This window comes from Vulpes vulpes, chromosome 8, assembly GCF_048418805.1.
Source record: "Vulpes vulpes isolate BD-2025 chromosome 8, VulVul3, whole genome shotgun sequence".
Taxonomy (NCBI): domain Eukaryota; kingdom Metazoa; phylum Chordata; class Mammalia; order Carnivora; family Canidae; genus Vulpes; species Vulpes vulpes.
In genome coordinates this window covers 40,891,705-40,913,045 of record NC_132787.1, presented here as the reverse complement: position 1 = coordinate 40,913,045, position 21,341 = coordinate 40,891,705, and the positions used below count along the sequence as shown (strand labels likewise).

At 48.7% G+C, this 21,341-nt stretch overlaps 1 protein-coding gene across 13 annotated transcripts in view; it reads right to left on the bottom strand.

The window, feature by feature from the left end:
* TSPAN11 (tetraspanin 11) overlaps nucleotides 1-21,341 on the bottom strand; it is a 75,974-nt gene that overhangs the window by 41,262 nt on the left and 13,371 nt on the right. For all 13 annotated transcript variants that reach the window (XR_003234467.2, XR_012002985.1, XR_012002987.1 and 10 more), the window contains exon 2: nucleotides 1,381-1,475. Coding sequence is in view for 9 of the 13 variants with exons in the window: in XM_025995396.2 (XP_025851181.1) it covers nucleotides 1,381-1,464 (84 nt within the window). In the remaining 4 variants the exon portion in view is untranslated. The remainder of the gene's footprint in view (nucleotides 1-1,380; nucleotides 1,476-21,341) is intronic.

Here is a 21,341-nt window from a genome sequence, read left to right as displayed (position 1 = left end):
CCTATCTGTGCCTTTGCTTCTCTGAGATGTTTCTAAGACTGTCAAGGGAGGGCATTGCTTCCCTGGGGAAGCAGGAACCTCAGATCTGCTCTCTCAGCCGGCTGATTTGGTGTTTTTTTCAGGCCTTCTATTGCTAACATATCTGAAATGTTGCATTTACAGAATGCTTTCTACATGCAGAGACCGAGCAAAGCACTTAACATGTACCATTCTAGGGCACCTGCTAATCGAATTGTTAAAAGATAAATTGAGGTATATTAAACATTTTAAGAGCTTCTTTGAGCAGAAATTGATTCTAATTGGGCAGCAGTCTATCTAGCAGATAGAAAGGAGCTCCAATGAGTTTGTACCAAATGAAAGACTTTTATAGCCAGATGGGTGTGGGAATAAGGCTGTTATATTTGACAAAGAAGCAGGTTGGTTATTGCAAGGTTACTTTCCTTTACGGGAAGGCAGGGTCTATCAGGTGGGTTACCTAATTAGTGCTCATCAGGCGATTCCTGATTGATGGTTTAAGATGTCATTTCTAGGAGAGCCAAGACTATAAGTATCGGTTTGGTGACATTAAGCTTAGCATGAGTGTCTCCGTTTGGGGCCTGTTGTCTTATTTTTAATAAATCCCAAGCAGGTAGAAATGATTCCCATTTTGTAGCTGGGAAAGACTCAACCTATGTTAAGTGGCTTGCCTCCAGGTCATCCCATTAGTAAACAGCAGACCCTAGCAAAGCCTGCTCTCCCAGGACCCTTCTGCCTCTCCAAGTTAAGGGAGACTGTAAAACAAAATACACACACGCATTCCAGGGTCTGATTATTTTGGGGGAACCAATGATATTCTGCCCTCAACTACTCTGATAATTGCCTCAAGTAGACAGACTCCACTCCTCCTGGAAGACCTCAGCGAATAAGCTTCCTGAGAGGAGTCACCATGGCGGCCATTCCCATGGCCCCAGCCTTGTGCCCCAGGACTTTGGTTTCTCTTCCCTGGGCTTGGAGAATGTTAACCATGAGAGGCAAATGGCCTTCCATGGAAAATGAGCAATTATTTCAGGCAGGCACATTTCCCACAAGGCACTGGTACAACAAGTTAGGGAAGAAAGAGCTGGACCCGTTGTACAGCAGGCTGAACACAAAGCTCATTGTGATGTTTATGCATCCTCTATTCAGATGCCATGTGGTCCGGACTCTACGCCAACCTGCAGACCAGATTCTTTTCTTCCCCCTCAGTAGCAAATGTACATATTTGCTTTAAAGTAGGCAGAATTTGCCCATGGGTGGTCTTTGATTTGGACGAAATCAACCTGAGTGGTGACTCACAAAAAGCAAAGGTGATCTGACTCACTCCGTGCTGGGCCAGGGGATGTGTGTGCACAATTCACTTACCCAGAAGAAGAAGTTAAAGACGAAGAGTAAATACTTCAGGTAGACGATTAGCCAGTCGTCCTGCTCCACCTTGTAATGGGCCATGGTTGCTGGGCCTGCAAAGAAGACACATGCGCTGGCAGGGGGCATTGCGGAGAACCACCTTGCCCTTCCCAGAGCCAGAGCCCCTTCCTAGCCTCTTTGGCTAGGTCGGTCGGAGGCTGTGGGTATGAAACCTGGGAGCAAAGATCAGGGTAATGTAAAGGCTGACAGATGCACAATAGATGTGAACTGGGCAGAATTTTCTAGGCTCTCTGGATCTTGGTTTTGCCCCTTTGCCATGACTCTAACCTACAAGTCTTCCTACAGACTTTGCACTGGTCTTGTTGCATTCATACTCCCCTCTGCTGTGTCACCAGGGTCACAGGACACAGATGTACCTGTCTTACACACACACACACACACACACACACACACACACACACACAAGCGTCTCCTCATGCACACCTGGCATGCCTGCTTGGCCCTGGACTCCGGCACTCAGGACCTCTGTGTGCCCAGGTGAGGCATGAGCTCCAGATCAGACAGTCCACACTGGAAAGGACCTCAACCTCACCCACTCCACCCCACTGGTCCCCTGTACCTCGACTTTCCAAACGAGGAAGTAGAGCAGCAGACCTAGTCATTTGGCAGAAGGAAGTACAAGAGCTCTGCAGTCTGACTCCCTGGGTTCAACCCAGGTCTGCCACAAGATATGCAAGACTCTGGGCAAGTCATGCAACCTCCCATTCCTCAGTGCTATCATCTGTAGCAGAGATGATAATGACGCCTACATTGAAGGCTTGTTTAGAAGATTAAATCTATGTGAGGTGTTTAGCATAATCCTTGGCACACATTAAGTGCTCAATAAATGTTAGCCATTACTATTAGCATGCATAGCAGGGATTAGGACCCAGGACTCCAGCCCTAAAATTCCTAGTGTTTGCCCTGGAGACATGCTCCCTCTCCTTGTCCTGATGCCCACTGATGGAGTCCCTGGGAACTGCGACATAGGTGGGGTGACACAGGTAGAGGAGGTTCACTGCACCTGGTAGTCCTAAGTGCTTCTCAGTGACTCTGAACAACGACCCTTGTACTTTGTTCTTCTCCTGGGCACCTGCCTGTGCTTTAACACTCGAGTGGCTGCTCCCTGAGTAACTGGCTGTCTCGAGGGAACCACTTTTATTATTATTTAAAAAAATTTTTTTTGGAACCTCTTTTAATCTAGAAACACAAGCAATGGGGCACTGGCTTTGCTCCCTTACATCTCTTTCTCCCTCACTGCCCCCCTCCAGCCACTCCTCCTTGCCACCACCCCACTCATTTTCCTGGGTCAGTGCTGGGCCAAGCCTAGATCATTCCTCCTAAACCACCATTCTGCCTGTTATTTCAAGCTCCTGGGCTCCTAAGACAGGGAGAGGAAGAGAGAAAGGAAAAGGTGGCTTATTTGGGATTTCTATTTGCAGAACTTGAAGAAGGTAATTTAAGAGTTTTAGTCTTCTGGTTAAAAAAGGACAAAACCCATTTTTCTCCAATTTTGTCTGAGAGGCAGTGTGGTGGAAAAAAAAATACAGAAGGAGAAAAAAGGAAGCCTATAAAAAAATGTGCAAAACACAGTGACAGATGGGGTCAGCTGGGCGACTGGAATCGGAGCTATTATGCGGTCATTCCACAGGTGGCCCTGACAAGAGCTCCTCTGCACCAGCGTGGGCCATTAGCAACTGGACAGTTTGTTTAGGGCCTGGCCTCTCCTGTCTGTAGCTCTCCTCCCAAACAGGGCCCACAGAACCATGCCACAGACTCTTCTAGACCTGTAAACTGAGGAGTCAGGACCCTCTAAAGGAAAATCGTATTTCTGAAAAAGGAGTTGAGGCAGAAGACAGGATTTAACAAAAAGAAACACATTTTTAAAGGTAAAATTTCACCCATTAATGGTAGAGACAGAACCACAGAATGTCAGGGTCATGGGAAATTTTGGGTTCATTAAGTCGACCTTCTGCAGAGACGGAATGTCCCCACTAACACTCTCTAAAGTGACATGACTAATTGCTGGTAGCAGTTTCCTATCCCCCACTGCACCCCTGCTATAGGTAGGGCCCCATTCTGGGGGTGGCAGAGGCCCTGGAGAAGTTGGCAGTACCAGCTTGGAGCCAGATGCTTGGATCTAAAAGCTAGCCTTGTCATTTCTCGGCTGTGTGACCTCGGGTAAGTTACCTGACCTGTCTGTGCAGCTCACATTTATTGGCCACTTATTATGTGCCAGGAACAGAATTAAGTGCTTTATACATGTTATCGTATCCCATCTTCCCAACAGACCTAGGAAGTACAAGCTACTCCCATTTTGAAAAATCAGGTAACAGAGGCTTAGCTAGTTACATAACCCGTCCAGAGTCACATAGCAAGTAAGAGGCAGAGGCAGGAGACAGTGCAGAGCGTCTGACCTGCCCAAGGTCTTACCAGTTGGGCGTGGCTCTCAGAACCAGAGCTATCGGGGGAAGCATTGAGGAAGGGACACAGACGGCTGGTTTCCTTGACACGTGTTCTCTCCTTTGGCCTCAGGACCAGAATCCCTCAGTGTTAGTGGGTACTGGCCACCTGGAGCAGACACTGCCCAGCACCCCTTCCTGTGGGGTGCAGCAGGGTTAACTCCTGGCATGTAGGCAGAAGTGCTGTACGCAGTTTCTTAGAGGTCTCATTTTGGGGGCGTATGTTTCACGTGCATTTGAATAAATGACATGAAAACTGCCGTTGTAGGGTACAGAACTCTGTGTTCGTTAGGCCACATTTGTTAACAGCACTTTTCACATCTATTTCCTTACTGATTTTGTATCTGCTTGTCCCTCTCTCTGTTGAAAGACTCCCACAGTGACCATGAATTTGTCTCTCCTTCAGTTCTGTTCATTTTTACTTGAGACATTTTGCAATTATTTATACAGAGTTGGAGTTTTGGTATCATCCTGGTAGATCGATCCTTTTGTCATCAATAAATGTTATTCTTTATATCTGATAATCAGAAATATCCTTAGACTGAGGAGGGAGCATGTCTCTCCTCACCTTTTCCTTCTTCCTGCTGCCTGGAAGGTTGATTAAAGGACTGCAGCTCAAACAGCCACTTTGAGCTACGAGTTGAAAAGAGCAGTCATAGTTTAAAAAAGCTTGGATCTCAGATGATTTGGGAGCTGGGCAATCTTTCTCAGGGAAATCAGTATGCACAAGTTTCCCTTTTTTTCAATGCAAAAATGCTCCTTTACCCTAGACCTTCTTCTGGCTGCTTCCCTAGGCTTCATTTGGAAATATCTGCCCGAGTCCCCTCTCCCAAATCCCTAACCCACTGCCATCCTGCACTGATGCCACTCTGGCACAGCTGGATCCTCACCACCTCACATCACTGGGCTCTCTCTCAGCATGTGGCACTGTGGCCCAGCCCCTGCCCCCTGGCTTCTGGGACCCGCACTCCCCAGTCCTCCTAGCTTTTCCTTTGCATGTCAACCTCCCCTGTGGCTCCTTCTTCCCCCTCCGTGGGGTCATTCCCCCGCTGTCTCTTAATGGAACTCACTGCCTGCCTGTGGGTGTCTGTCTCCTGCTCACCGTCTCCGCTGCCACAGGTCTGGTTCAGACCTTGCCATCTCGTTCTTGGACTGCAATGCTAACTTCTTACCTGGTCTCTGGGTACCCAGCAGCCACAGCCCATTCACCCCTGACAGGGGACTCTCTGAAATGCAAGTCCCATCAAAGATGACTTCACTGAACCCCTTCCTGCCATTCTGCATCACCTTCAGGACACCACATGCCCTTAACTTGACTGCCTACTGAGTCGGGACAGGTGGACAGGGAAGGGGAAGCAACCACCATCCTAGCAAGGGGGCATGCCTAGCCCACTTGCCAGGTGGTTCTGGATGGGACCCCAGGGAGGCCGACAGCTGTCCTGAGGACACCTTCTACAGGACCTTGTTTTCCTTGGCCTCCCGTGTGGTTAGAGAGTTAATACATGGGAAGAGGGGTAGGGGTGGGGGTGGGGGGCGGGTGTTCTGGGGGTGGGAATGGCCACAGTGGCCCCTGGAGAGGAGAAAAGGAAACATATGCTCCCTGACCCAACAGGTGTGGAGGAACCAGGGCTTCTGAGCCTCTGAGAGCTCTGAGGAGTGTCTGAGGATTTGCAGGGAGCAGACTTTCTAAGTGGGTTTTACTTCTGTCCAGGGGAGTTGCACTTCCTGAACCAATGAGAGGCAGTGTCCTTAAGAGGCAAGAGGCAGACAGTCGGGGCAGGCAAGGCAGAGACACCTGCTCCCCTCCACTCCTGCCACCCCTCACCAGAGGTGGTGCTCAGCATCTGCCGTGGAGTCTTGCACTAGTCTGAGAACATAGAAGAGGTGACGGTGCCTCCTAGGGCCTCGCTTCAGGCAGGCTGATCTCTTCTCTGGCCTCTTAGGAGACCTGCTGCCCCTCATTATGGGCCTTGGCTCCCAGGTGGCCCACATTTGGAGTCCCAGCTCCACAAGTGCTGCCCAGCCACATGCCCCAGGGTCAGTGGGGTCCCTCCTCACCTTCCCCTCCTGACCGCGGTGCCCACCTGCAACAACAACTGGTCTGGGTCCTTTTCAGTGTTTTTAAAATCTAACAGGCTGTCCGATTTCGACTTTGTTGTGTCTGCTGCATGTGCGGCCTGCGACGGGGTGGCTGAGCTACACACGGAGGTGGGATGCTTGGGCTTGGGCCCTTTCTTGCTGCCTGCACATAGGCACCTTACTTCCCTTCTCTGGGAATCTATTTTCCCATCTAGAGGGCAGGACAGCAGGACAGTGGCCTTCCTGAGAAGGGTCAGAGTTATCTGGGGTGGCTAATGACCTAATTTGCCCAGCACCTACTGAGGGGTTTCCCAGAATATTGGACTTTCAGTGCTAAAACCTGGGTCACCCCAGGCAAACCAGATGGCGCATCACCCACACCCAGACGCTGTTGCTGCTGCTGGTGTGAGGACCACTTTGAAACAGTTCTTTAAAGCCCCTTCTATGTCTGCAGGTCCATAACCCTGCACTGTGATAATCCTTTGCATCTGAATAGACAGAACTGAATGGGGAGGGGGGATGTGTGTGTGTGTGAGAGAGAGAGAAAGAGAGAGACCTCTCGCACAGAATTCACATTTGGGACGCAGCTCCTGCTGAATGTCAGATTTCCCAGCCAGCCTGGTAATGGGACTTCAGGGTGCCTGTCCCTCCAGGCCAAGGCTCTGAGCACACAACAAAGCCGGTGGTCAAGGGCAGCCAGAGGCCTGCGGCTGCTAATGGCACAGTCAGTACCCACACCAGAGGACAGGATTCTTAGAAAAGCAAGTGCACACGCCTTGATGGTGAGGGGATAGATTTGAGGGACTTTCATCAGGCCAGATGTGTGAAGTCATGAGCTGTGACAACTGGGGATCATGATATCTTCTACTGCCACCCCCAACCCGCCCCGAGGAAACGAGTCTCAAATGCAGAAAAGATAAAGGGTATGTGGAAAGAGCCCAGCTGGCTGGCAGATGTGTGGGAACTCGTGCTGCACATGGCCAGGCCAGGGCGAGCAGCTGGGAGCAGAGTGGACCCTCCCTGGGGGCTGCTGGCAGCCAGAGCTGAGTCCCTTAACGGTGATGGGTGGCAAGGGAGGCAGACTGTCAAAGTCACAGGTGAGTACATCGGCACACTTGGCCTCTGGGCCAGCCCCAGAGTGAAGGATTCACTCATTCAACAGATGTGCACGGAGTCCCCAGGAGGTGCCAGGAGCCATGCTCAGCACCACTGGCGCTAGTCCTACAGAGCTCAGGGCAATGGTGGGGGCGGGGACAGGCATGCAGATGACCCCTACCCCCTGATGGTGGCACAGAGGAAGTGGCAGTGATTCTGCCACATGGGGACGTTTGATCTGGTCCTTGAGGTCACTGCGGGCAGAACAGGAGGGAAGGCTCTCAGGCAGCGGGGATGGTGTGATGTGAGCAGAGGCCGAGAGGCCTGGCTGGCACAGCGGAGAAAGGCTAACAGATCAGATTAGGAGCTGGGCCCAGTCTTGCTGCCACACTTTAGTTGTGACTCCTCCCCTTTCCCTCCACTCTCTACTTCTGGTCTCGCACAGACCTCTCCTGGGTCTGCTCCCATTCACGGCAGCTCAGGGTGGGGGGGTCCTGACTCTTAACCTCCCAAGAGGTGAGCACCCTGTATCTGAGGTGGCGGAGGGGACTCCGGGGGAGCGAAGTGATTCTACAATAAAAACAAAACCAGTGTGCATATGCTAGGGACAAACCAGACCCTACCCCATCCCCAGCCTTTCCGCTCAGTAAGTGCCAGTTTCTACCTCTGGGTTTGCGGCCAGGAAGCAGCCATGCCTGCAGGATGGCAAAAACAGTTGGAAAGGAAAAACACAATCTGAGTGGTTGAATTTATAACTTAATTTAGGTTCCTAATGAAGCCTGGTTGCAGTCCTGCGTAGCGTGGTTCTTTCCCGCATACAGACAGCTTTGTCCTTCTTTGTCTTTGTCTTTCTCTCATTTAATTTCCACCTGCTGGACCCGTTCCTGGTGGGTGGACAGTCCTTCCAAAGCCATCAGGAAAGTGGGGTTTTCTCCGACCCTCTGAATGGGTTAGCTGAAAGATGCCCAAAGGGGCCCTGAGGGAGCCATTTGAGAACTGAGCGAGCCAAGCCTGGGGTAGGGGTAGAGGGGTGGGGGTGGGGGGGTGGATGACACAGGGCCAAAGTCATGCTGCAGATGGGTAGTAGGGGAGAGATCTGGTCTCCTAGTTCCATGGCCACCAACAAGATTTTGATTGACTGATATAATAATAATAATTAAACTGTTGCTAAGTGCTAACTACGTCGTGCTAGGTAGGCACTGAGCTAAGTGCTGTATGTACAGTAAGTAATTTATTACTAATAGGATCCCATGATGGTGATACTACCCCTTTTACAGAAGAGGAAACCAAGACATGGAACTAGAAAGTGGAGAGACATGAGCATCGTGGATGCAGATGTTTTACTTTGGTCTGGACAGTTCTAGTTTTGGCTTCTTGTAACTTCTTTCAGTTTGGTGGCCTCTGGTTGAAGCTAAGAACAAGGAAGCCTTCCCCAGGCAGAGACCCCAGGCGGGGCCGGCATGCCTGGGTCAGGAGTACCATGGTGGCTGTCTCCACCAAGATACCAAACTGCTTGGGGGAACCCGGCGGTGGGCGGGGGGGGGGACATCACTCTCCTGGTCCTCCATTTCCTCGACTTCAAGGCTGAGGACTTGGCAGCTGCTAGGGCTACAGTGGGCCATGGGGTGGCCTGGGCCTCTGGGCCACCACCAGTTACTTTTATATGACCACACTTCTGGTGTGCAGGTAAAGGAATGTGGGCAACTCTTCTGGACCAAACTTAAGGTTCGATTGCTAACTATAGTGTCATGTGGATGGTGCTGTAGGCGGAACCTGAATTAAAATCCTAGCACTAAAAAGTCTTAGTCTTTATACTCAGAGAGAGATGTTCTCCTAAGTACATGGGTTATTTTTTTACTTCATTTGCAAGTGCCAACATGCATTATGTGGATTAGTCAGGGCTCCATTCATAACCTGAAACAGGTGGTTTGGCTTTTTCCTTGTTCTCCATATTTATACATAAACTGAGGTTTGGACCTTCTGCCTGGAGATAGGTATCACCCTTTCGTATGTTTTTCCTGGGTCTTTTTGTAAATTGCAGCCTAACCCATGAAATGAGGACCTCCCTAGTTCTTCTGACAAGCATCAATGAACACACAATGATAACCAGTCAGCAGTTAGAAGACCGGGTGTGAATGCCAGCAGTGTGACCCTGGGCATCAGCATCCTCTTCTGTGAAATGGACCTGATGCTGGGCCAGCTTTGTCTCCCTTGCAGGGTGGTGTGAAGATCTGGCAGGATGGAGAGTTCACAAGAACTGTGTGCACTGTAATTTCTTAGTCTCAGTGCTACACAAAAGCAAAGGGATCATTACAACCAACTCCCTAAGAGCTTCTCCAATGGAGGAAAATGTGTGGGTAACCCCTAGAGAATACATTAGCCAGAGGCCATGTGTCTGAGAGCTGGAGATAGTGTCTCACGGCCCCTGCCCCTAAGCCCACCCACCTGCAGTAGACTCTACCTAGATGATCGTGACAGGACACCTGTTCCCTGGTGACAAGAAGAATCCACCACAGAAAATCAGGACCTTACCTGAACATAGCAGATTGGTTCAGACAGGAGGGTCATTTTAAAAGTAGAGGAATACAGGGGCGCCTGGGTGGCTTAGTCATTTAAGTGTCTGCCTTTGGCTCAGGTCATGATCTCAGGGTCCTAGGATCAAGCCCCAATATTGGGATCCTTGCTTAGTGAGGAGTCTGCTTCTCTCTATCCTCTGTGCCCCCCACCCCTGATCATGCTCACACTCTCTCAAGTAAATAAATAAAATCTTTTTTAAAAATAAAAGAAGAGTGACACAAATATTAGTAAGATTTAACTATGGTTAATAATAAGGTGAGCCTCAAAATCAAGTAACCAGTGGTGGAAGGAGACAGGATAAGAATTATAGAGAATTATGTTTTATATAGAAGAATAGAGGAATCAATTTGGGATTATACATTGGACCCTAGAAATTGCCCACTGACACCAGGAACAAGCTCCTTGGGTTTCCACTTCCCAGTCTGAACTTATGAAAATATATTGGGACATTATTTTTCCTAGTCTTCTCTTGCTATCTCCCCCTCTCTCTTTCTTTTTTATCATTCATCAACATCTTACTTTCTCAGCTCAGTTTCTCCCAACGTGACCGTAAAATTCAACTTGTATATAATTTCCTGCTGGATAGGTTGGCCTAAGTTCCATTCAAAAGGTTCCTAAACTCTCCTACATTGACCACCTGAAATTTTCCAGTCTGAAAGTGTGACAAAAAAAATCACTTTAGTTAGATAAGTCTTCCTTAGAATGTAGATATGATTAAACATTACTCACTTGAATTTTAGTGCAAATTTGTTACATCAGATGATTTCCTCTTTTTCTAAACTTTTAAATTGAAACTTAACAAATACATAGTAAAGTGCAGAGGTTTTAATTGTATAGCTTTTAGATCTTTTTCAAAGTGCATACATGCATTGAAGGCTATGTGTTTTCCTCTGAGTTCTGCTTTGGTTGCTTTCTGCACATTTTGACTTGTGGTGTTTTCACTTCAAAGTATTTCATTTTGAAGCATTTTCTAATTCCCACTGCAACTTCTTTTTTGCTCCAAGATTATGTGTGTGTCTCTTGCCTTTAAAACATTTTGGGAATATTTTAGTAGTCTTTTTCTTCTTTACTTCTGGCTTGATTCTACTGTGGCTACAGAACATGCTCTGTGTAATTCCAGTCCTTTGAAATTTGTTGAGACTTGCTTTATGGCCCAGAAAACCGTTCCTTTCAGTGGACGTTCCATGTGCATTGAAAAGAATGTGTAGCCTCCAATTTTGTTAATCATGTTACTAAAATAATAATCGTTATGAAATAAATAAAAGGGAGAGGCAAGGGTTACAGTGGTCATGAAGCACTTCATCTTGGCTCTCAATAGGGCAAGGCTCCGTCATCAAAGCAGGACTAATGAGGTCATTAAGCCCAGAAGGTGATGATGTACCCCTACCCATTCCCTCTCTTCTCACTATGACCCAGTCCTCACTCCTGTGACTCAAGAGCCCTAGGTTTGCACCTACTAGCCCCACTTCTGCTTCTGGCTTGCTGGTGACAGTGAGCCTCAGTTTCTCTCATTGGTAAAACTGGAAGGACTATCTCACTCACTGATGACTTCTGTATCACCTAAGGCTCTGTGTATATGATCATATGCCTATTGTTAACAATGGCTAATATTAATTGATCATGTGCCATGAGTTGGGGATGGTTCTAAGAACTTTTTTTAAAAAGATTTTATTTATTTATTTGACAGAGAGTGAGAGAACACAAGCAGGGGGAACAGCAGAGGGAAAAGGAAAAGCAGGCTTTCCACCAAGCAGGAAGCACAGCAGGCTCAATCCCAGGACCCTGAGATCATGACCTGAGCTGAAGGCAGGTGCTTAACTGACTGGGCCATCCAGGAACCCCAGTTCTAAGCACTTTGTAAGTAGTATCTCTTTTACTCCTCACAGTAACCCTGTGAGTGGGCATGAGCATCATCCCCACCTCACAAACAAGGAAAGGGAGATGGAGGTTATAGAGCTTGCCAGGGTCCACACTGTTAGTAAACAGGGGTGGCATTTGGAGTCAGACAGTCTGGCTTCAAGGTGGACTCTTCTCGGAGGGACCATATGTTCCAGTCTGCCCACACAATACCAGTGTCTCCGGTACAACCCTGAACTGCACCTACTGACTACACATATTTATTGGTAGTGCCCCTTTTCATGTAAAAAAATGTCCCAGTTTAGATGTTCAATCCTGGCTCTTCACCACTGTCTCATATTGCTTGTCAATAATACCCATTATTCCCCAAGCCCCTGAATTTCTTTGCCCTATTCCCTCCATATGCTGTAGACTTCCCCAACCCGCTACGTGCTCTTACACACAGGGCCACCAAGCCCCAATCGCTGAGCCTAAGGCATTTCTCTTAACTACATCATTTGCTAAAATCTGAGCTCAGTTCTGTACCCTGAACATCCACCACAGCACCTGGGTGATCACTAGATGTTGAATGGAGGAATGAACAGATGAACACATGCACTCATGGGCCATGGGAAAGCTCCTGAATTTTCTAAGAGTCATATAAATATTTCTCACACAGTTTCCCTGGACATCTAAGTCAAAGATGATGTAAAGAGAGAAGCAAAACTCACCCTATCCCTTCTGTATCTTGAACCTGCATGAATGTGGAGGAATCTAGTGGATGTTAAGCCAGCCCAAGGACTGGCTGTTTCTCCCCAGAGCTTTCTGTGTCCCCTCCACACCATCCCCTCTTTCCCTTCATCTTTCAGTTCCAGCCTCAGGTGAGAAACACAGACCTCTGTCCAAGGTATGCCAAAGTAGAAAATCTTTTTGAAAATCACCCAGATGACGACACACTAACAGGGACAGGACAGCCCCTGCTGGTCGGAAACACCCGGTAAATGGTCAGATACTTCCTCATGGAATCAGACCTCACAAGGAAGCACACAGCAGGAGGGGCAGCTTTGACAGGCTTGGAAGATGAGTGTGCAGGTAACCCCCTTCTGAACTGCACACCTTCTTTTCCTTGCTTTTGCACCCACCCTTCGAGATGGCTGTCCAGTGGAGGCTGGGAGAGTTGGGAGCCCCGGAGGCCCACCCCAGTGGGAGCTCAGTACCAGTCACCTGCGGCTTCCTTCCTTCCTCCTGTACAAGGCTCAGCAGCCAGGCAGTGGAGCCATGAGAGCCAGGAGTGTGTGTGCACCGGACCTGAAAGGACCTCATTAAATAAACAAATGCCCGATCTGAAGGAGGCAAGCCATTCTGCCTGTGTTTCAGAAATGTAAGATTCCTAGTCTTGGAGACGAGGTGTTTAAGAGCCTTGAGAAGCCACCTCTGGTCCTAGTGGCCCTCCCAGACTCCCTGGCCAGGAGTCAGAAGCCTCAGTCCCCTGCAGTGGCAGCTAGTGACTAGGCCAGGTCTCTCATTTACTGGTCTCAGGTGTCGTCACCTCTACAACTGAGGGGGCTGAGGCTCCTCTGGCAGACCCAGAGATCCATCGCTGGCACTGTTGGTGTCAAAGTCAAGACTCTCTGGTCTGGGCTATCATCAGGCTCTGAGGAAGAAAAAAAGTATTTTTTTCAACCTCCAGCCAGAGTTGATTTCTCTATCCAAGCTTGGTACTAAGAGCATGGAGATACCTCCATGAGAAGCCTACCTTAGCAAGAATGGAGGTTTCGGAGGTGGCCCATTCGGGGCATGCTCAGGATTTATATGGTAAAGAGCAAGGGCAGGAGGAAGGCCCCAGAGCCTAAGGTATTGGGGTTCAGCAGAGGGGTGGCTCATAGGAATGCAACAAAGACAGGGCAGCTACATTACTCAACTCCAGGGGGAGCTGTGCACATCGGCGGCCCCATGAGAGGCTGCCCCTGGAGTTGTGCAGGGCACTGTCGACGCAGGTGTGTACAGCTGCCCTGGCAAGCACCCAGCTGCTCATTTCTGATCTTTCTCTCTCTCGCCCTGTGCTGAGACTGGATGTCTTTCATCTGATGGAGCCAACTGCGTGGACTCGACTTTTATTAGAAGTTTGCAAACAGAGGCTGGGCAGGACAAAATACATTAGTAGGCAGACATTTGGGGGCTGGTATGACTGACAACCTCCCACCCCCATGTAAACTTTTTTAAAAAGGCTTTATTTATTTATTTGACAGAGAGAGAGAGAGAGAGAGAACGAGAGTGCGAGGCACAAGCAGGGAGAGCAGCAGATTCCTCGCTGAGCTAGAAGCCCCAACATGGGGCTCAATCCCAGGACTCCAGGATCATGAACTGAGCTGAAGGTAGACGCTTAACCAACTGAACCTCCTAGGCAGCCCCCTGTGTACATTTTTAAACATATAAGCCTTAACTTTGACCTGCAGATAGGTATCCTCTTCTTTCTTCTAGAGGATGGGAAGTGGATTAAAACTGATTTAAATCTGATTTCTAAGATAGCCAAGACTGTTAGTGGTCTATCAAAAGTTGTTTCCCTTCCCTCATTATAATGAAGTTGTAAGTGGATACGTGGCCACCTACCTAGCAACCACATGTCCCAGAACTCTCAGCAGCTAGATCTGGCTGAGTGGTAGTTCTTGACAATGGGATGTGAGTAGAAATGCCACTTCCAGGCCTGCCCCTGCACATCTCCACAATCTTTCCCCTGACAGCAGACCACAGATGTGCCTGAAACCCAGCTTTCACCACACGACAAGGAGAGCACACCAGAGCAATGGTTTTCTAACTTTAGGGTACATTAGAATCACCTGGAGGGCTTTTACAACCATAAGCAGCTGTGCCCCCTGACCAGAGATTCTGATTCAGAAGGTCTGGGATGGTGCCTGAGAATCTGCATTTCCAGCAAGTTTCCAGGGGATACTGATGATGCTGGTCCAGGAACCACCCGTGGAGACCACACCCTGCTCTTGGGTATGGTAGAGAAACAAGAAGGCAGGAACCCGGATCCCTGTGTGACTGTGTGGAGCAGAACAGCGTGCCTTCCCTGGACTGTTACAAGAGAGAAAAAGAAACTTCTCTGCCCTGTTGTGTCTCTGGTACAGAAGCCCAGCTTTGTCTCTAACTGAATCCTATCTCCAGGAGTCTTCTCTGTATAATGTCCCACTCAAAGAGAAGAAAGGAAGTCCAGTGAGGTGGTCGTCAACCAGCCCAGTGCCCAGAGCTAGGATGCAATTGCAGGTGGAAGGCTCCCAAGCCTGACCTGGTTGACTTACTTCCCAAGTCCCATGTGGCCCTGCATCCTGTCTCCTTCTCAAATGATTTCCAGGCGCTTCTTCTCTTTGCCACCGAGGCCTGAAGCTTCACTTCACTGTCCAGTCATTGAGCAGCGCAAGATAGTCCAGCTGCCCCCTCCATGCCACTCATCCAAAGTCACTTCTGATTGCCAAAGGCAGCTTTTCAGACTTTATCCTGCCACTTCACCTCTGCCAAATTTGAAACCACTGAGCCCACTGCACCACCCTTTTTTTTAAAGGTTTTATTTATTTATTCATGAGAGAGAGAGAGAGAGAGAGAGAGAGAGGGAGGGAGAGGCAGAGACACAGGCAGAGGGAGAAGCAGGCTCCATGCAAGGAACCTGACGTGGGACTCAATCCCGGGTCTCCAGGATCATACCCCAGGCTGAAGGCAGTGCTAAACCGCTGGGCCATCAGGGCTGCCCTCACACCATCCTTTTGAAGCTCTCTCTTCCCTGCTGGTGTCCCACCCTCTCCCAATCCTTTCCATATCTCTAATTTGCTCTAATCTGTGCATCACGCCACCAAGTCTCCTCTCCTCAGTCTCATTGGCTGGGTCCTCTTCTTGACGCACTTCTTTAACTAAAGGCTGGCACTCCCACTGGAGCAAAGTGGGGACCAATCTTTGTGCTTTGCCTCCTGCCTTCCTTTTCAACCCCACTCACACCCAGTTCCGCCTATGTCTCCAATGCTGATGACTCTCAGAAGCCTGCTGGGCCCTAGACTCACTCCTGTGGCCACAGGTCCTTGACTGCCAGCCCAGCTGAAGCTAAGTCCGTATCTCCCCTACCAACCCAGCCATCCTATATCCCTAATCCTAGCAAGTGACACTCCCATCCTTCCACTCATCCAGTGCACCAGTCTTCAGGATTATGTTCTGTTCCTCCTCCTTTTTCAGCAGCACCCCTTCCTGCCCCAACACTTATTACTTCACCAAGATGAAGAGGAGATAGTCACATCAGTGTCATCCAACAAAATGCACAAAGTGCAGAGAGAAAAGTGTGTCTTGGGGTGCTGAAGAGGAACTACTAGCAAGAGTCCCAGGACAAGTGGGAATCGGGCAAAGAAGTGGGAATTAGCAAATTGACAAAGCAGCCATATGCCAGGCTCAGCATTCTGGACTTGATTATAAAAGCAATGGGCACCAGTGGACTTTCTGATTCAGAGATTGATAGAATTAGAGTCACCACTTACGAAGTAAGATTAAATAAACCCAAATGGTTTAGCAGGTTATACACCAGATCCTAGGCCTGGGGAACAAGCATTCCTTTAAATGAATTTTTAAAAAATTCCCCATAGAGCCCAGGCATCTGAAGGGACAAGCAGGCCTGGCTGCTTCAAATCTCTGGCTGATTTTCTGGGGCTCTGTAAGGCCACAGCAGTGGACACCGTGTTGTCTAGGGCAGTTGAGGGCAGGCCAGCCTAGCCCACCATTAGTCTAAAAAGCTGGCTAAGGTGGCCTACCTGGACCAGGCTAGGGGAGAAGTGAAACCCTAAACCCAATGAGGAAAATCACCCCTTCTCTGAACAAGGAGCAAAGGGTTTTAATGTTGACATATCAGGTCTCAAAGACACCTTAAAAAAAGAAAAACTGCATTGCCTACTACACTTCCAGCTCCTTCTAAAAACCAGCTTCACTTTAGTGAAGAATACAGTCTATAATTTAGACTCGGAGAGGGATCTATATTAGAATGCTCCCCAGTCTTCATGAATGAATGGATGTATGATTTCCATCCAGCAAGAGCTGCTCTTTTCATCTCCACCCATGTGGAGACATTCAAGGCCCTGTCCAGGTGGGGGCTGCTTGGTCATCACCCCCAAAGGAAGGCTGGTGCTTGGCATGAGGGGGATGGGGCTGGGGAGTGTGTGTGCTCCTGGAATCCAGGAGGGGACAGGCACTAAGTAAGGGTGGTCCTCTCTCCCCATGATTCTCAAACAAAGGGGGATTGCTGAGAGGATGCCAGGAATGCCTGCTGACAACAAGGGATGATATTTATGGAGGCATTAGCAGATGGGGTTTGGCTGTGGCTGGGCAGGCAGAGGCCCAGGTGTTGGGGGGTCTAATTCAGGATTTCCATCACTACTTGCCAGTACTTTGGGCAAGTCACCGCCTCTCTCTGTGCCTCAGTTTTTTATGGGAAAGTTGGTGTTCTAGCAGTACATTCTTTCAAAGAAATTTGTATGTAGAACCAAACGTATAAAACAGATAAAGTATAGCTTCATGGGCTGAAGGGGTGTGCTAAGTCTCCTTCCCCACATTCAAGCCCACTTGATCACTGTCTCCCCCTTTCCCTTCCTCACCCGAAAGCTGGAACCACAAAGAAATCCAGCTCTAGCACTCTGTGAGATTCTATGAGCTTTTTAATTCTTTGATTGCATACTGTCCCCTGTACTTGTCCCTGGTCAAAATAAGCAAGGGGAGAACTGCTGGGATCTACAACATAGAAATCTACATCCTGTATCATAGATGCATGAGACCCAGAAGTGACCTCTGAGATCATGAGAAAACTTTCATTTTATAGATACTTCCACTTCTGTTGACCCCCACCTGGCCCTACTTCCACCCCATTGTTTTCCTTTTTTTTTTTTTTTTTACTAAAGGAAAATACACTTAATATAAACTTGTACCCACTGAGCAACACTCCTCACTCCCCCTACCCCGGGCTCCTGGAAACCTCTACTGAGCTTCCCTATGGATTTGCCTACTCTGAATACTTCATATCAATGGAATCATATAACATGTGATTTTCTGTGTCTGGCTTCTCTCACTTAGCATAATATCTTCAAGGTTCATCCATGCTTGAGCATGGATTAGTACTTTATTCTTTGTTATAGCTGAATAATATTCATTTATATGTATAGACCACGTTTTGCTTATCCATTCATCTGTTGGTTGACATTTGGGTTGTTCCCAGCTTTTGGCTATAGTGAATAAAGCTGCTATGAACATTCATGTACACGTTTTTGTTTGGGCACCTATTTTTAATTCCTCTGGGTAAAGCCTAAGAGTGGAATTGCCAGGTCACATGTTTAACTTCGTGAGGAATTGCCAAATTGTGTTCCAAGGCCTCACCTCATTTTTTTCAATATGGCGTCTGTCCTAAGCAAGTGGGCCCGAGCATACTGGGCAATGGCTGCAGCCCTGCATGCTGGCATGTGGTTTGCTACTTCTGTCCTCTCCAGGCTTTAGCTCACTGATGGCTTGCACAGTGGATGGGAATAATAACGATAATAATAATGACATAATTATTACAGTACTTCTCACAGCAACTAAAGATCCTTAAGGACCCCCATTTTACATATGGAAAAACTTACTCAAAAACACACATCCTTGTCTGAAATATAGGTCCACCCTTGCATCCACAGCCTGTGGGCTCTAGAGGAGGCTTCCTACCCTCTCTCCCCTCCCTCACCCCCAGCCTCCAGTCTGGAGATCCTCCTGCCCAGGCTCTTGGTGTCTGTTTCCCAGGAGCATGCCCTGGTCTGGCTCCTGCCAGGCCACTTCATGAGCTGGGCTGCCTTCCAGGTTCTGCCACTACATCAGGCTTCTCTGATTAGCGCCCAGCTCCTAGCTGATGATGAGACCACCTCTGCCCAGTAGACTTCTGGCATAGCTGGGCCCCGCTCTCTGCCCTCAGCTAGGGCCCCAGGGACACTGGGGCATGAAGATTGAGAGAGCTCGCTCCCCCTCCTCCTCAAGGCAGCTGCTGGCATATGTGGGCTCACGCTGCCCATCACAGTTTTCCAGACCCTGTACACAGCCAGGGAACCTGAGCCTGGACTGGTCTTTGGCAGCACCTAAGGCCATGTGATACTGGCAAGGCAAAAAGGCTGTCAGCTACAGACAAGGTGGGGCAGGAGGCCAGCCAGCGCTGCCCTCTCTGGTAGGTTCTGCTCTGCCAGCTAAGGCGCAGAGTTGGGGTGGAAGCGACAGGTCTTCCCTGTCACCCAGCATCTATCCACAGGTGATTCAGTCAACAGCCAGCTGCAGGTCCCTGCCAGAAATTCAAGAAGGCCAGAGGGCTGGGTGGCCATGACTCTGAGAGCAGAGGGACAAACTCCCAAACATCCACAGTGAGCCAGATGGACGTGGGAGATGCTCTGGGCCCCATGGACCTCCCAAGGTTGGATTTAGGGCTCAGACTGGAGCTGGAGACTCATGGGATATCTGTTCTTAGGGACCAGAGTATGATTTCACTGTTGCGTGTGTGTGAGGGCGGATGGGGTGTAAGACATAGCTCCTTGAAGTAGTCTAGAGGATGTGAAAGGAACTCTGGGCCCCAAGTCAACAATGACCCCAGCTCAGCAAGGACTCCTGGTAGGAGTCCTACCAGGTTTGACTCAGGGACCCAGGTCCTCAGATGTACAGGCCCTCTCTGTTGTCCTCTCCTCCAGGATGGGATTCCCTAGCTGAGGGCAAAGTACTCCGCGCAGCGGCCTCCCCAAGTCCCCAGCTGCAGCCACTATTTGCTTGACCTGGTAGTCTCTGGAGAGCTGGCTGGGAAATGACACTGGGTGGAGCCAACAGAGGACACCTGTGAGCTTCAGGGAGGAGGTCATTGCAGGGCAGTTTATGCATGATCCTGAGTACAGGTGGGAGGGGGGCTTTTCTTCCCTCCACCATTCCTGGTGCTAGAAGGGTGCTGGGGATTGAATGTGAACGCGAGCCCGGTTCCCTATGCTTTGGGTTGTAATATATGTGGAAGGAAAACTGCTGTCATTTTTACCAGCTGTGTAAACTTGGGCAGGTTGTCCTAAGTACAAGAGCCACTTTCCTCCTCTGTCCTATGGGGATAAGAAGGCGCTTAAGGACCTCAGAAAGAGTAACCTTGAGGACCAGTCAGCACTGGTTGACTGCCACCTGCTCCCTCCTGACCCCGCCAGCAATAGCAGCCTCCTTTACGGAGAAGAGGGTAGTCAGAAGGCTCTGCACTCTGGCAGGGATCAGCCAGGCTGGAGGAGAGATGCTCTGGGGTGGAAGGAGGGGTGTCTCTGGAGAGGCCTTCATTATGGGGCACACTAACTGGCTCTTAAGTACATTCACAACCTACTTGCTGGGAATCAGAAAGGCATAGACACTCCCTTCCCGGCAGCAAGAAATTAAAAAAAAAAAAAAAAAAGCCTGAATGACATAAAAACTTGTCTCCTTTCCCAGAGAGTAGGATTTGTACAATTTCTCATTTGTTTTCAAAATAGTTCTGTCCTCTGGAGCAGGATACCATGGCTTACAGTAAGCTTAAAAAAAGCATTTCTTCCAAGGGGTTCTAAGTTGGAGGTCCTTGAAATTATAAGAATGAAAATGTTATATGTACTGGGATTCCATAGGTTTTAGCAGGTTTCCCAAAGAGGTTCATGACCACACCCAACAAAAAGATTAAGATTCCTATTTTGGGGAGTTATAGACAAGGCCTGAATTATCAACTCCCAGGAGAAAGGCCTTGTGTTAGGCACAGGATCAGGGCTCCTGTGGGCCCCAGGGATGCCATAAGAGACTGAGCTGGGGCTAGAAACCAGTATCCCAGGTATCCAGACCCTGGTTGAGCTTGATTCCTATGTACCACATGGACCGACAGAACCATGTTCTCATATATACGAGGGTGAGGAAGAGAGCATGTATGCATCCAAATTTAAATTCCAATTTTCACTTCGGGGCTTGGATGTAAATCTGTTAGGTCTTAAGTCCAGAAAGTGATGTAATTTATTGGAGAGAGTGTGGAAGCTGCTAAGCTCCCTGATAAATAAACCATGTTTCTTCATCTCAGTTCTGTGAAAACATATTTCCTAGGGACACAGAAACCCCCTTGGAAAGTGCTAGAATCCTCTCCCTGCAGGAGAGCCAAACACATAGATTCTTGTCTTTTAAAGATATTTGACCCTTCTGGGCAAGGAAATAATGCACTCTCGTGGCAACTAACCAACAACCCCCTAATTAGGGTAAAGAATGTTACCCTAATTCTTTCCAAAAAGAAGGAAGAACTTAGTTCCATGAGTTATAGAAACAGACTTGGCATCAGAACACTCTAGATATTGCCCACATCGGCTCCTGAACAATGAAATGTACTGATTACATCACCATTAGCATCACTATTTACTGTTTCTAAAGTTTAGAGAGCTGCTGCATGTCCCAGGACTAGAATATGGAGAAGGAGCCTGTCGGCTCCCATATGTTGGCCAGACTCAGAGGGTAGATGTCATTTCTCATTTCTGCCTGAGTAGGTCTGAGAAGGGCTGCCCTCAAGTGCATATCTCTGATTCTTAGCCCAGTACTTGGGCTTTAGGAGGACTGCAGGCTCCTGACACTGCCAACAGCCATGATCTCTGAGCTCCCACTGCCTCTGGTTGTTACTGAGCCTATTAATACTAGGACATCAGGAAATAACAAGTCTACAGTGCTTGAGAAGTGTGAAGAACTCTAAGAGGATGGCTCATTATTATTGATGGTGATGATAATATGTGGCATGTAGTATTTATGTACCACTTTGGCTGCTAATTTCCAAAATGAGGAGGGAAGAATTTACAGACCCAGCCAGTTCTATGGGTCGCAACT